Here is a 16,380-nt window from a genome sequence, read left to right on the forward strand (position 1 = left end):
AGTGCAGTAGCTCCAGGCGCCGAACTGTGTGGGAGGGGCCCGAAGCACGCAGCCCCTAGCCCTGGCTGAATGGCATCACTGGGTAATGCGTGAATGAGGCTCCTCCCACGGCCAGCTTCCCGCCCGACCAGACCCGACACTCGCTTCCCCCCCCCCCCCACCGCCGACCCGACACCCGCTCCCCCCCCCCCGCCGACCAGACCCGACCCGCCCCCCCTCCCCCCCCCCCCGCCGACCAGACCCGACCCGACACCCGCCCCCCCCTCCCCTGACCAGACCCGACCCGACACCCGCTCCCCCACCCCCCGCCGAGCAGACCCGATCCGACACCCGCTCCCCCCCCACCCCGACCCGACACCCGCTCCCCGTGGGAACGGCTGCTGCCGTCGGTCGGTCGGGCCCTCACTGCCTTTCCCCCCCCCACGGGAACGGCTGCTGCCGTTGGTCGGGCCCTCACTGCCTTTCCCCCCCCGCGGGAATGGCTGCTGCCGTCGGACGGTCGGGCCCTTACAGCCTTTCCCCCACCTGCCGTCGGGAACGGCTGCCTCAACTTGTGAGGCTTCCTGCAGAATTCTCCCTGGCTGAAGCACTTTCACACAGGTAGGAAGATGGTTTATTTAATCTTTTCTTGGCTTATAAATGTTTATTCAGGTTGGATTTATTTGTAGAAGTATAAATAAGGATTTATTGTCGAATTTAATGAGTTCCCTTCCCCCCCCCACCTCGTTCTGGACGCCTAATTTGTAACCTGCGCCTGATTTTTTAATGTGTAGAACAGGTTTTTTCAGTTCTACAAAAATCTTCACTGGCTCCATTCTACTTTAGTTTGGAGTACATTTTCACTGTGGAAACTTTCAAATCAGGCGTCAGTGACCGGACCCGCCCCCTTTTGAAGAAAAAATTCTGTTCTAAACTAGAACTGTTCTACCTGATTCGAACTGCAGAAAAAAAAATGTGGAGAATTGCGATTTCTAAAATAGTCCGTTCTCCACCAGTTGCTCCTAAAAATCAGGCGCGAATCATGTGGAAACTTGGGCCCTTAAGCCCTTTGATTGTCCACTATTGGGATGTTTTTATGTCTTCTACTGTGAAGACCGATACAAAATATTTGTTCAAAGTTTCTGCCATTTCCCTGTTCCCCATTATTAATTCCCCAGTTTCATCCTCTAAAGGACCAACATTTACTTTAGCCTCTCTTCTCCTGTTTATGTACCTGTATAAACTCTTACTATCTGTTTTTCTATTTCGTGCTAGTTTGCTTTCATAATCTATCTTCCCTCTTTTTTTTTAAAAAAGTCATTCTTTGCTGGCTTTCAGAAGTTTCCCAATCCTCTGGCCTCCCACTAATCTTGGCCACTTTGTATGCCCTTGTTTTCAATTTGATACCATCCCTTATTTACTTACATAGCCACAGATGCTTATCCCTTCTCTTACTGCCTTTCCTTCTCATTGGAATATATTTTTGTTGAGAGTTATGAAATATCTCCTTAAATGTCTGCCACTGCTCATCAACCATCCCATACTTCAATCTATTTTCCCAGTCCAATTTAGCCAACTCTGCCTTCATACCTTTTTGTAGTCTCCTTTGCTTAAACTTAGAACACTGGTTTGAGATCCAACTTTCTCACCCTCCAACTGAATTTGAAATTCAACCATTCTATGGTCACTCATTCCTAAAGGATCCTTTACTAGGACATCGTTTATTAATCCTGTCTCATTACACAGTACAAGATCAAAAATAACCTGCTCCCTGGTTGGTTCCACAACGTACTGTTCAAGGAAACTATCTCGATTACATTCTATGAACTCTTCCTCAAGGCTATCCTGGTCAATTTGCTTTGTCCAATCCATATAAAAGGTTAAAATCGCCCATGATTATTGCCGCTCCTTTTTTACAAGCCTCCATTATTTCTTGATTTATACTCCATCCAACAGTGTAGCTACTGTTAGGGGGCCTATAGACTATGTCTATCAGCAACTTTTTCTCTATTATTCCTTATCTCCACCCAAACTGATTCAACATCTTGATCTTCTGAACCAATATCATTTCTCACTAACGCACTGATCTCATCCTTTATTAACAGAGCTACCCCACCTCCTTTTCCTTTCTGTCTGTCCTTCCGAATTGTTAAATACCCCTGAATATTTAGTTCCCAGCCTTATTATCCTGTATCTCTGTAATGGCTATCAGATCGTACCCATTTGTATCAATTTGTGCCGTCAATTCATGTATTTTGCTAAGAATGCTGCGTGCATTCAGATAAAGAGCTTTTAAATTTGTTTTTTTGAAATCATTTTTTCCTGCTTTGACCCCACTTTCTGATACAGTTTTATGTTTATACATTCTGTCCCTTTCTGTCACGCCCTGGTTTTGTTTTTCCCCAGTAAACCAATTTCTCCCACACCAGTCTTTGAGTCACTGTTTAACTCTCTGATCTTATTTACCCTATGCAAATTTGCTCGTAGCTCAGGTAGTAATCCAGAGATTATTACCTTTGTGGTTCTGCTTTTTAATTTGGCCCTTTGCTGCTCATAATCTCTCAGCAGAACCACTTTGTTTGTCCTACCTATGTTGAGGAGACATTTGTGATAGTGAGACTATTTGTACTAGAGCATTTAAAACTGACAGAGAGTGAGGAGAAATTGCTTATCAAGGGTTATTGCCACATGGAATACTTTGCCACAGGCAGAGACTATTGGATCTTTTAAGGCAACGGTGGAGAAATATTTGAAGCAAAGGAAGGTACAGAGCTATAGGAAAACAGCAGAGCAGTGGAATTCATTTTAGATTACTGTAGCAAAGAGATGGTGTGGACATGATAGGCTGAATGGCCTCCTCATGTGCTATAAACATCGATGGTCCTACGGGCTTACTTTTGTGAAATAAATCTTTTCCGCAGATGTTACACGTTAAAGAAAAATGCATAATTTGACTCTTTTTAAAAAAAAAACACACAGCATCCAGGAGTTACAATTCTTCAGTAAAACAACTATTTACAGTGTGGAAAGCAAGAGTGTGGAATGCAGTGTGAAAATCAGCCATGGCAATTTAGGTTGTTAAACATGGTGCATCGCTTAAAGCTAGACATTTAACAGGAATTTATAGTTAGTAGTATTAAGTTCTAACTACATTGGATGGATTAAAAAAAGTTTTGTTTGACTGAGCCAAAAGGCAATATTCAAACTTCCTCCAGCTTTTTCCGATTAAGTATGTTTATTTATCACTTTGCATCAGTTTATCAATATTCAAAATATTCATTCAAATTGTTCCCTCAATTGACATCCTCATACCCCACAAATGTGAAAGCTAAGATTGTTAAAATGTGGTATCTTTTCAGTTCTGATTAGTATTCTGGGCTTACATATTTAGGTGAATGAAATCAACTGCTATCAGTCGTAATATGTAATAATAGATTCGGAACACCTAGAGCTAGATAGTATGGTGGGAATGGGATGGGAATGGGGTGGGAAAGTGCAGGTTTCCTCATACATCCTCATATGTATCCTCAGACATCAAATTTCTGATCTTGACCAATCGATCAAAACAAGTAATGAGCAAAGTCAAAGGGGGGGATTTTAACTCCTAAGGATGGACGGGGAAGATAAACATTTAAAAATTTTGAAATCCGACCCCAACCCCCGGACAACCAATCGGCTCTCGTGAGACAGGCCGGTCAGTAAAATATTTTAGAGAGGTTGCGGCCTTCATTTTATCTGAATTTTGATTTTTAACCCATTGGGGGCCAGGTTTCCCCGGGCTCAGGAATCTTGGCAGTTAAAGAAGGCGTTAAACATAGAAACATAGAAAATAGGTGCAGGAGCAGGCCATTCAGCCCTTCCAGCCTGCACCGCCATTCAATGAGTTCATGGCTGAACATGAAACCTCAGTACCCGATTCCTGCTTTCTCGCCATACCCCTTGATCCCCCGAGTAGTAAGGACTTCATCGAACTCCCTTTTGAATATATTTAGTGAATTGGCCCCAACCACTTTCTGTGGCAGAGAATTCCACAGGTTCACCACTCTCTGGGTGAAGAAGTTTCTCCTCATCTCAGTTCGAAATGGCTTACTCCTTATCCTTAGACTGTGACCCCTGGTTCTGGACTTCCCCAACATTGAGAACATTCTTCCTGCATCTAACCTGTCTAAACCAGTCAGGATTTTCAACGTTTTTATGAGGTCCCCTCTCATTCTTCTGAACTCCAGTGAATACAAGCCCAGTTGATCCAGTCTTTCTTGATAGGTCAGTCCCACCATCCCGGGAATCAGTCTGGTGAATCTTCGCTGCACTCCCTCAATAGCAAGAATGTCCTTCCTCAAGTTAGGAGACCAAAATTGTACACAATACTCCAGGTGTGGCCTCACCAAGGCCCTGTACAACTGTAGCAACACCTCCCTGCCCCTGTACTCAAATCCCCTCGCTATGAAGGCCAACATGCCATTTGCTTTCTTAACTGCCTGCTGTACCTGGATGCCAACCCCCAATGACTGATGTACCATGACACCCAGGTCTCGCTGCACCTTCCCTTTTCCTAATCTGTCACCATTCAGATAATAGTCTGTCTCTCTGTTTTTAGCACCAAAGTGGATAACCTCACATTTATCCACATTATACTTCATCTGCCATGCATCTGCCCACTCACCCAACCTATCCAAGTCACTCTGCAGCCTCATAGCATCCTCCTCACAGCTTACACTGCCACCCAACTTAGTGTCATCCGCAAATTTGGAGATACTACATTTAATCCCCTCGTCTAAATCATTAATGTACAATGTAAACAGCTGGGGCCCCAGCACAGAACCTTGCGGTACCCCACTAGTCACTGCCTGCCATTCTGAAAAGTACCCATTTACTCCTACTCTTTGCTTCCTGTCTGACAACCAGTTCTCAATTCACGTCAGCACACTACCCCCAATCCCATGTGCTTTAACTTTGCACATTAATCTCTTGTGTGGGAACTTGTCGAAAGCCTTCTGAAAGTCCAAATATACCACATCAACTGGTTCTCCTTTGTCCACTTCACTGGAAACATCCTCAAAAAATTCCAGAAGATTTGTCAAACATGATTTCCCCTTCACAAATCCATGCTGACTTGGACCTATCATGTCACCATTTTCCAAATGCGCTGCTATGACATCCTTAATAATTGATTCCATCATTTTACCCACTACTGAGGTCAGGCTGACCGGTCTATAATTCCCTGTTTTCTCTCTCCCTCCTTTTTTAAAAAGTGGGGTTACATTGGCTACCCTCCACTCGATAGGAACTGATCCAGAGTCAATGGAATGTTGGAAAATGACTGTCAATGCATCCGCTATTTCCAAGGCCACCTCCTTAAGTACTCTGGGATGCAGTCCATCAGGCCCTGGGGATTTATCGGCCTTCAATCCCATCAATTTCCCCAACACAATTTCCCGGCTAATAAAGATTTCCCTCAGTTCCTCCTCCTTACTAGACCCTCTGACCCCTTTTATATCCGGAAGGTTGTTTGTGTCCTCCTTAGTGAATACTGAACCAAAGTACTTGTTCAATTGGTCTGCCATTTCTTTGTTCCCCGTTATGACTTCCCCTGATTCTGACTGCAGGGGACCTACGTTTGTCTTTACTAACCTTTTTCTCTTTACATACCTATAGAAACTTTTGCAATCCACCTTAATGTTCCCTGCAAGCTTCTTCTCGTACTCCATTTTCCCTGCCCTAATCAAACCCTTTGTCCTCCTCTGCTGAGTTCTAAATTTCTCCCAGTCCCCAGGTTCGCTGCTATTTCTGGCCAATTTGTATGCCACTTTCTTGGCTTTAATACTATCCCTGATTTCCCTAGATAGCCACGGTTGAGCCACCTTCCCTTTTTTATTTTTACGCCAGACAGGAATGTACAATTGTTGTAATTCATCCATGCGGTCTCTAAATGTCTGCCATTGCCCATCCACAGTCAACCCCTTAAGTATCATTCGCCAATCTATCCTAGCCAATTCACGTCTCATACCTTCAAAGTTACCCTTCTTTAAGTTCTGGACCATAGTCTTTGAATTAACTATCATTCTCCATCCTAATGCAGAATTCCACCATATTATGGTCACTCTTCCCCAAGGGGCCTCGCACAATGAGATTGCTAATTAGTCCTCTCTCATTACACAACACCCAGTCTAAGATGGCCTCCCCCCTAGTTGGTTCCTCGACATATTGAAGACATAATGTTAAGGGCCAGAAGTGCCTTTATTGCAATGTTTATGGGCCAAGAGGAGCAGGATTGTTTCCCCCAGAGCCCCAAGCTAACCTCTTTACAGACCCTGCGATTTCAGACTGCTCCCTCCCCCCAGCCCCTCCCCACCCCCCACGATCACCTCTACTACACCCCCATGGTCTCCAACTCCCTCACCACCATCTGCTCAATCTCCTACTTACCTGGCATCCGCACCTTGGTTGCTTTCCTGCCCAAAAGATAGCCAGCGTGCCAATCTGGCTGACTGTCAGGTGGAAAACTGTACACTGTAGTTAATTTCAGCAGGACGTCCGGGAAAGCCATACTTCCCGGTTTCCCGTCAGGAAATACGCCGCCCCCTCTCTCCTCACCTCACCGAGTAAATATCAGGGCAAAATACTCTCAAATGTGAAGGAAATGAAAGTCAGTCCTGCTTGGTAATGAACACCCTGATCAGTTACAGACGGGCCTGTGAGCAGGTTGTCTGCACAGCCTCTTGATCAGGCAACTGTGTGGGAAAATATTATCTACAGAAGGAGAGATTTTTTTTTATTTTTTACTTGTTTTGTTTCTAAAACAACAAAAATCCCAAATCTATTTGGTTTTACCATTTATTCAAATCATCTAATGGGTGTCACATTTGCCTATGGTTTCTAAAAAAAAAAGAGGACTCAATTGCTTATTCTAGTGTATTTATTTTCTTTGTTAAACTCACTGCGAAGTACGCACTCAATCAGCAAAATAGTTTAAAAATCATTATAGCCAAATCCAATTCAGAGAAATCATTTTCCAGTTTCATTAAAAAATATTGGTGCGTAGAACTTGACTGGTGCCTGATATCTAGTAGTATAAGCGTCTCCACAAAAAGGTCATACCCAGGGTAAGCATGTAGTCATCACTCTGTTAGCACTCCTAAACCTCTTTATCTTGGTTTCCTTTCTAAAGGACCAAATGTCAGCATGGGCAAGTAAAGATGAAGCATCATTGTTCCAAATATTTAGGAGAGAGCAAGATTCACATTCTTTAGCATTGAAACTATAACAACCCTATTTAACTAGACTTCTGGGCACAGTAAGCATTAAACCTTTCACACACCTTCTTAGTGTGTGTGTGAATTTATGGCTTACACTGAACAACTCATGTATCAGACACCCTGGAACCTGCATCTGAGACAGCAGGACCCAGTGCACACTTCCTCTGCAGACCAATATTTTATTGTTAATTAAGTGAAACTGTTTCCTTTTTATAAAAACCATGAAGTTCAAATTACACTTGTTTCAAAGTAAGAATTCTACCTATAGCGTGGTACAGCAGGACAATTTGATTTTGTTTCATATCCCAAGTGCACACATCAAACTGTCTCATTTCAACTTGGCGGCTGATTAACAATGTTAATTTCCATGGACCCAAATTTCCCCAGGAGTTGCTCCTTTTTTTTGGACCAACTTGATTTTTCTGGATTATCTATTTAGTTGCAATCCTGGCCATTTAATTTGCGCCAGTGTAAGTGAGTTAGTTAGTTTTTTTTTTGTTTCGTTTTTTTTTCAAAAGGGGGCAATCCCAGCTCCTTACGCCTGTTTTGGCCATTTAAGTGAGTTTGGCCAGCAAATAGTTGCTCCAAACTAACTTAGGCCAGCGTATGTTGCCACTTCTGTCCGCACAGAAAAGCCTTATCTAGAGATAAGGAATCGGCGCAAATAACTACATTTAAAGCACCACCAAGCACCAAAGCACAAAAAGTAATAAGTATTCAATAATAAAGAACTGAAATAAATAATTAAATTAACAAGTAAAGAACTAAAGTAAATCCTACCTTGAACTAAAGTCGGCAGCGGCTGTCCGTGCGGGAGTCCCTTCGGCCTGGGGTAGGTGCGGGAGAATGCGGCATCTTAAAGGGGGGAGTGAGGGAGGGAGAATGCTCAATGCGGCAGGCTGAGGGGGGGCTGGGGTGTGGGTGCTGAACGCGGCATTTTAAGGGGGGCGGGAGGGAGGGAGAAGGCTGTACTCGGCAGGCTGTGGGGGCGAGGGAGGTGGGTAGTGACGAGGAGGGAGAGAAGTCACATGACTGAAGGGGGGAGAGGGAGAGAACAAAAGACCTTTGGGTGTCTTACCTTGTTTGGAGAGGAAGAAGAGCTGTGCTGCTATTTTTCACCTTTGAAAATTTAACTTTTACTTTAACGATGGGTGCAGCAATATCAATTCCACAGATTTTCCAATGGTTATGCAACACAGTGCTACGTAGGAGAGAATTGATTAGAGCTCATCGCATCAGGAACACCAAAACCCGTAGGCTGCTGGGCAGGAGGCCTTACCCACCTCGGCAATTCCGAGTCAGGCATTCGTACCTGGACCGGAGTGATGCAGATTGTGTCAGAAGGCTGCGTTTCCCCAGAGAAATTGTCCATGAGATCTGAGAGTTGGTGAGACCAGATTTACAGCCGAGAAGCAGCAGGTGGACTGCCTTGTCTGTTACAGCTGCACTTTCCTTCTATGCCTCGGGATCGTTTCAAGCTACAACTGGAGATGTGTGCGGCATCTCTCAACGTGCAATACATATCTCCATTCACCAGGTCACGACTGCACTGTATGCGCGGAAGAATTACTTTATCAGGTTTCCAATCACCGCACCAGCAATGCGGGACAGGGCTGTGGGCTTCTCCAGAATTGCTGACTTCCCAAAGGTACGGGGCTGCATTGATTGTACCCATCATCATAGGCAGTCCCTCGGAATCGAGGAGGACGTTTCCACTCCGTGAGTTCTTTGATAGTGGAACAGTCCGATACGAGAGCCACAGACCGTTACAGGTGGGACAGACATTCGTCGGGGGAAGGGTTGGTAGGGCTGGTTTGCCGCACGCTTCTTCCGCTGCCTGCGCCCGGCCTCTTCATTCTCCTTGCATCGAGACTCAAAGAGCTCAACGCTCTCCCAGATGGACTTTCTCCATCTCGGGCAATCTGCCCCAGGTGTCAGTGGTGATGTCGCACTTTACCAGGGAGGCTTTGAGGGTGTCCTTATGATGTTTCCGCTGTCTTCCTTTGGTTCGTTTACCCACATCGCCTTGCGAGCACCTGTGGAGGATGCCGAGCAGTTCAGGAATGGAAAAGGCTTCCGCTCCATTAATGTGCAGCTCGTGTGTGACGACAAGTATCGCATCATGTCAGTTAATGCAAGATACCCTGGCAGCACCCATGATGCTTTCATCCTATGCGACAGCGTTATATCTGACAACTTTGAGCATCAGCCTGGCTACTGGGAGACAAAAGGTATGGCCTGGCCACCTGGCTCATAACGCCCCTATGCGCAATCCGGACGGAAGCTGACCATCAATACAACATATCGCATATTACGACACGCAGCATCATCGAGAGGACCATTGGCATCTTGAAACAGCCTTTCCAATGCCTGGACCATTCCGGAGGCTACTTGCAATATTCCCCTGAGATTGTCGGTCAGTTCACTGTTGTGTGCTGCATGCTGCATAACTTAGCCATCATGAGGCAGCAGCAGCTGATAGTGGAAGAAGACGACCCACCTGCGGTGAGAGTGCCTGATGATGATGATTTGGAAGATGCAGGTGACGACCAGGAGCTGGTGGAGGAGGATGAGGACGACAATCAGGAAACGATGCAAGTGCCTGAGGCCAGAGCACGACATCAGAAGAGGGCGGGCCATCGCGCTCCTTTAACGATTGCTCGAGCCTTGCGCCAGCAGCTCATCCATAAACATTTTACTGATGCCTGAGGGATCAGCGACAACTGTTCCGCATGGATATGTTTATTTTTTGCAGTGTTTCTAAATGTTGTATTGTGTTAATGGAACATGATTCAGTTGTAATGTAAAATATATTTTATTGAAAAGTTTAGAGTGTACTTCACTTTAGTGTAATAAAATTATTCTTCTATCAAACTTTACTTTAATATGACTCTTTAAGATCACTTAAAAACTTTAAGGTCACTTATAAACTTGGAAAGTTACAAAACTTACAAAACAATTTCAATTGGAAAAAAGTTACACTCTAAGATTACTTAAAAACTTTAAGATCACTTTTTAATTGTAAATTTAAATAACTTACAAAAAACTTTCAATTTGAAAACAGTTACAAGAGTAACATGAACAACAACAGCAACAACAAAGAAAGGCTGCACCCATCTCTCATCTCACCCACATTTCGGTGAATGTGCACTTCTTCATGGGGGGGGTTGGTGGCTGGGGCTTGGGTCTCTACAGAGACAAGTGCGGGGATGGGAGTGGCAGTTGATTGGCCTGGCTGTATTCCCTTATTGCAGCAGATACCTCGCACATGCCCTCCCTGATGGCCTGCGTCGTCGTTCCCGCTGTCTCTGAAATTCCCTCCCTCATTTCCCGTGTCATTACTGCTATTTCTCCCGACAGTCCCTTTATCTCATCACCCACCCCACTGATTGTGTTGCACAAGTAAGCTCATTGCTCTCTACACCCAATGCCATCACCTGAACCACATCTGTTGCACCCTCCATCTCAGGACAGCATGGTACATTTCTCCTTGCCCTCACCCTGGGTCTGCCAGTGGGAGGCGCAGGCTGGGACAATGTGGCCATGGGTGTTACAGGCTGCATCCCACCACCATTGGGACCCGGAACCTCGGACGGTGGGGCACTGAGTATTCCAGTGTGGTGGAATGCAATATGGGAGGCGTAGGCTGGGACACTTGGGCACTGAGTGTTCCATACTGCATTCCACCACCAGCACTGGAACCCGCAACCTCAGAACTTTCGAAAGCATCCAATGTCAGACCAAAACTTAAACCACTATGCAGGGACTAGGACAAGCTGAAACCACGGAATGTCGAACCAGAATCCATCGAAGTGCTTGGCAACGCAAGTTCAAGATTCTCCTCTCCATGGTCTGGCTCGTCCGTGTCTGAACCTTCTTCTGTATCTTCAGGATTGGCATCAGGTTCTGCAAAATATAACAACAGTCAAATGGTTAGCAGCACAGGAGGGGGCAGGATGGGTGGCATGAGTAGGCTCACAAGTAGCAGGCCAGGCAGCAGGTTGATTTGAAGGGCCACGATGAATTTTCAGTACTTACTCTCTCCCTCGCGTGTGGGCCCAGCTTGTGCAGTACTGATTGATGGGTGCTACCTGGAGAAAAACAAAGCAGTGACCCTCTGTTCCAAGGGTGTCAGTGGGTGCAGATTTGGTGGGCCTCCTCCTGTTCGATTTCTTTCCCTTTTGTTGTGGGTCAATTTCTTCTGCAAAGATGAAAATATAACTTGTTACAGAGAGGGTGTCTTTCTGCTGGGTGGGACATATACAGATGGTCACATTTACAAATGCAATTCCATTGAAAAAGAAAAATATTACTTACACTAACTACTTGACCAAGGTCCTGCCATTTCTTTTTACGCTGGCTTCCAGATCTCGTGGTATTCACCGCTGTGCAGTAATCTTCTGCAACTTGGTTCCAGCGTTTAAGTTTCTTTGGGTGGCACTTTTGTGCGACCTCTGTTGCTGGTATCCAGCTCCTGCAATCTGGTCTCAATGATATTAATTAGTATCTCTACTTCGTCATGTGCACGTTTTTGCACTCAGTGATTTTTCAAAAAAAACACTCCTTATTTTGCATGCAGCAATGAATGATTCTGACCTATGCAGCACACCTTCTGGAAGTTTAGCAGCAACACAGAGCATTCACTGATTCCAGCAGCTGATTTCTTCAACAGTGCTCCAAACAGCACTCCTTCAGGCTCCAAAAATCAATCAGGCACCAAAAATCACTCTCAAGGCTCTCCCTTTAAAAATGGCCGATTGCGCATGTGCGACCGCTCCATCGCGCATGCGCAACGCTGCCAGCACTGAAACAGACGCTGGACCCGAGCCCCGCTGGCTCTGTTTAGCCAGCACAGCCCTAGCTCCGCCCCCCTCTCATTGTGCTGCGCCACACTGCGGGTAAACAACACTCGAAGATCGGCCAGAATCGAGTGTTAATTTTTCTGTGCACTTTTTCTACCAGAAACTCGGCGGTTGCGCCGTTTTTGCAGGGGGTGGGGGGGGAAACTTGAGCCCCATGGTGCTAACATTTCTTTCAATTACTGAAGGTATTTAACTAAGAAATCAACCTTACTTTTTGAAACTGATGAATATCACTTCATCCAAAGGAGATCCAAAAGATTACAATGTCTTAAAAAAATCCTGCTAAATTTTTTTTAAATTGAAAATGTATCCACCAACAACACCTAAAGCCTTCCCTCACAACAATGCTTTGGAAGATAGAAGCTACAAGATGCAAAGGTAACTCCACCGCACACACTGTAACATATAAACAGTTTCCACATAACTTCCATTTCAAATAAAAACAGGATTAGAATGCCTGTAGATTTTATAAAGGCAACATTTGGATTTCTTGACCTGCACCACACAGAATGTCTCATGGGAATTTGGAACGCTAAGTAGGTAAGAGTGTTAAAAATTACCAAGCATAAAGTAACAGTCGCCAGGGTCAAGTGGCAATGCCAGCCCTGGTGTCGCAATGTCCCAGGCTATTTTTAGGCCGACATGCCAAAGTGCTGGGTCTCTGCCCTCTATTGACTTCTTGTTGCTTTCATCTGCGGCAGGTCCTAAATCTGTAAAGGAGAAAGGGTAGGGGTTGAATAAAAATGATTTATTATAATCACAGTAAGGTATATTATAATAAATCTGTCTCATAGAGACAGCCCCCATATTCAGAAGCAGATTATATAAAATAGACTAATGAATTTATCATACGCAGTCAGTTCTTAAGTGATGAGGGATTTCATGCATTGCAGAAACCCCTCATCAGAATGTCCGAGTAATCTGTCAGGTCAGTTCAATTGTGCTCAAAATGTAAAAAAAGGAAACATAATGAAAAGCCCCAATTGTTTTGGGCTGCCACAGTCCTGGATACTCTGCTCCAGGCTGTTCTATCACAGAGTACACAAATGAGAAAACAAGATCTACAGAAGACTCCGAGAAAAAAGAATCAATACTAAAGCCTGTTGGGGATTTTGTTTAAAAAGTCTGTTCATATAATTTGGAACTTAATTTCACAGTTGGACTTTTAAAAACCCGCAAACATTGCTTTGAACCTTTGAAGGCATTTTAACATAATGGAGCATAACAAGTACAGCAAGAAACCTCTATTGGCTAACTGGATGTCTGTTTGACAGAATTTCCCTCACTTTTGGCAGACATCATCAACTGCAACACTGCTCCCAATATGGCACCAATAAAATGTAGAACTACAATCAAAAGGAGTAATTTCAATCAAAGTTTCCTGGGGTTTCCTAATAAATCCGGCACCTTTGGAATGCGCTCGTTAAAATGAGTTATTTTTTCAGTTTTTAAAAAAAAATTTTATTGCCTAAACTCAAAAGTTCAAGCAGGACACGCAGGTTAGGCATTTAAAAGCTCCGATAATTACTGGTAACAAACGAGTTAGATTATGACCACTGAATTTGAAGATAAAGTAAAACTAAAAGTGTATTCTTTTGATTAATTTGGATCTGTGAGGTGACATACCACCAGTCAAAGATTTGCTCTTAATATAGTTGTTGCTTCTACAGAAACTAAGCAAAGCATATTACAAACAACGGTAGACATCGAATGAAGTACTTCTGTTCAAAGCTAACCCCAGTAGTATCTTGAAAGCAAAGTATATGGTAATAAAATCAGCATGCAGCAACAGCTAGTTCATTTTTGACAAATCACTCCAATAGAGACGATGATGTCAATGACAATAAAAGCATTTATACGAGTGGAAATGTGCACCTGAGGGACTCGGCAATGAATTTTTTTTTTGTTACAGATTTTATATTCTTGGCATTCAACCAGTTAGTTAATTGCAATACACACAAGCACTTCATGCAAAAAATGTACAGGGCAGCTTATGTAAACAAAATGGATTCCATAAAATACAGGAACATGTATGCCCACACGTGTCGATTTAACATTTCTACAGCGCTCTAAAACAATTAGCAAACAGTAAATCTAAATTGGTGTACAAGTTTGCAGGTGTGCAGCCTCTATGTGTGAAGAAAGCTTCAGGGGGTGGAAACATTAAAACAGCAAGTAGTAACCCTGTAATTCTCCATTCCTTTCCATACATACCATCACAGCTGTAGCTATACACAGCAACCGTTGATCTTTCCACCAGGTTCTCATCATGATGCCAACTCACAGCCATCTTTCCCATTTCAAAATAAGGTTCCTCTTTTAGGTATTTCATTCTTAGAGGGTCCATGTAGTTCAACAGAGCCACATTAAAAGATGTTCTATCTTTTAATACTGCACTGAGGTTGCTTTGCTTGTTGTGATAAGTTCCATCTTTCACACTTTCAGAGTCCTCAATCAGTGTTGAGGTTGCTGCCTTCTCCACAAATCCTATTTCTTTAATCTCAGCTGAACAACGATCCAACAAAATCTTCATTGCTTCCACATGTAAGTATTCATTAAGATCTTTAATAGCTTGGCAGGCTTTACCTATTTCATCACTGCTGTACTTCACCTCAACACCATGCGAAGGCCAAGGTACTGCAAACAGCCTTGTGTCCAAGTAACGATATGTATAGCCTGGCTCTCCAACAAGTAGTCGATACACCGGTGTAAGCACATCTCTGCCTTTCATTTGAACAAGATCTTGAGCAAAACACTCATAGTCTCGCAGCGTTGTCAATCCTTGTTGGACTTTTTGATGAATTTCCTGTGGTACACAGCTGGCTTGTCTCAAGTATAATTTGGGATATTTGGCCTTTGACTAAAAGGAGCAGAGAACAGTTTTTTTCCCAAACATTTTTATATTTAATACATATCTTCTAAAAACTATTCAGTATGTTGCATGTGTCTCTAAATGCCAAAATTAAAAGGACAGATTAATGCCCCAGCTTTGGCCTTTGTATACACAAATATATATTCTTAATAAAACATCAAAATCAGTATGAAATAAGTAATACCTGTACACTGTTTATTTAATGATTGGGGATGAAACAACATCTCACTATGACTATACGCCAGATTTACAGCAGGAGTATGGAGAAGATAAGCCGTTCTTATCACAATATATCATTTCCATGTGTAATAAGAGGTTGATAACACAGAAAATATCAAAATAACAAGTTGTATTAATGTAATTTATCCCATGCCTATCGATACAATAGAGCATTTATATAAAAAGTGGATCTATCAGTTAACTTGTGAGCAAAAAAGCAATGAAGTACACAGTTCATAGAAAGTACTGTCTAAAATCAACACTTTTCATGTGAAAAACAAATTGCTCATTTATATATTTTGTAAAGATGCACCACTGTTTAGGTGTATTACGAAGCATTAATGTGCGTCCGTAAGATATCATACTACGCCATTCATGATGCTCTTTTCATTTTGTAAATCTAGACTTTGGGCATTACTTCTAGCAGAGCTCACTGGGAGCTAAGGCCCAGCAGCACAGTTTGGCTGCATTCTGCTGCACATATTACAAAGCAGGTCTCAGGTTAGGTTACCTGCAATCATCTTCACATTCACGCAACCTGTTATTACACATGAAAGCGATACTATTTTATTTTTAAGCTATTGGCTTCCGAGACTCTTCAGACAACGATTTGCTGGATTATTCAATCCTAAAGTGATAGCTAACAGACAGGTGGTCCTTTGGCACAAGGGTTCCTCTCTCCTATGCTCCAAAATAAAGTGCCCCACCACTGTGAGATGCTCCATCTTGCAGCAGATAAGATCGAATGAAAATCAGTTCCAATGGGGTGTGCAAACCAGAATGACCAACAGTCCAGAGAATGAACTCACAGGCTAGTGGTTACGAGACAGTTGTTTTACTACTTGTGCTATTAGGCTATAATCTTGATATATTGATGGACGCAATGCAGAAATCCTACCAGAATCCACAAGTTCCAGAGATTTAGTACATATTTTTATATTCTTATTCATGATCATATTAAATTTGCTTTCATTAAAAAAGGTCATGATTTTTGGTGTCACAAACTCATACTCTGTCTGGGAATGGCTATTGGACAATGCTGGAATTATTTGCAGTAATTAAATGCCCTTTACAGTTTCCAAACCAATTAGTATGTAAAAAAGGTATACCAGCTGTTCAAACTGCATATCCTTGGGTGTTAAATATGGAAGCTTTCGGTTTTCAATTTCCTTTAGTAGCTTCTGCCTCTGTT

At 43.3% G+C, this 16,380-nt stretch overlaps 1 protein-coding gene and 1 long non-coding RNA gene across 6 annotated transcripts in view; both read right to left on the bottom strand.

Moving 5' to 3' along the window:
* Positions 1 to 16,380, bottom strand: part of fto (FTO alpha-ketoglutarate dependent dioxygenase) — a 494,305-nt gene that overhangs the window by 373,129 nt on the left and 104,796 nt on the right. For all 5 annotated transcript variants that reach the window (XM_070897991.1, XM_070897993.1, XM_070897992.1 and 2 more), the window contains 3 exons: positions 16,298 to 16,375; positions 14,312 to 14,957; positions 12,658 to 12,807 (listed from right to left, as the gene is read on the bottom strand). In XM_070897991.1, the coding sequence (XP_070754092.1) occupies positions 12,658 to 12,807; positions 14,312 to 14,957; positions 16,298 to 16,375 (874 nt within the window). The remainder of the gene's footprint in view (positions 1 to 12,657; positions 12,808 to 14,311; positions 14,958 to 16,297; positions 16,376 to 16,380) is intronic.
* On the bottom strand, positions 10,218 to 11,895 carry LOC139278283 (uncharacterized). The gene is made up of 3 exons (XR_011596233.1): positions 11,553 to 11,895; positions 11,274 to 11,436; positions 10,218 to 11,141 (listed from the first exon to the last, which is right to left on the bottom strand). It is a non-coding gene; the product is annotated as an uncharacterized lncRNA (long non-coding RNA).

Source organism: Pristiophorus japonicus, chromosome 13 (assembly GCF_044704955.1).
Source record: "Pristiophorus japonicus isolate sPriJap1 chromosome 13, sPriJap1.hap1, whole genome shotgun sequence".
Lineage (NCBI taxonomy): Eukaryota > Metazoa > Chordata > Chondrichthyes > Pristiophoridae > Pristiophorus > Pristiophorus japonicus.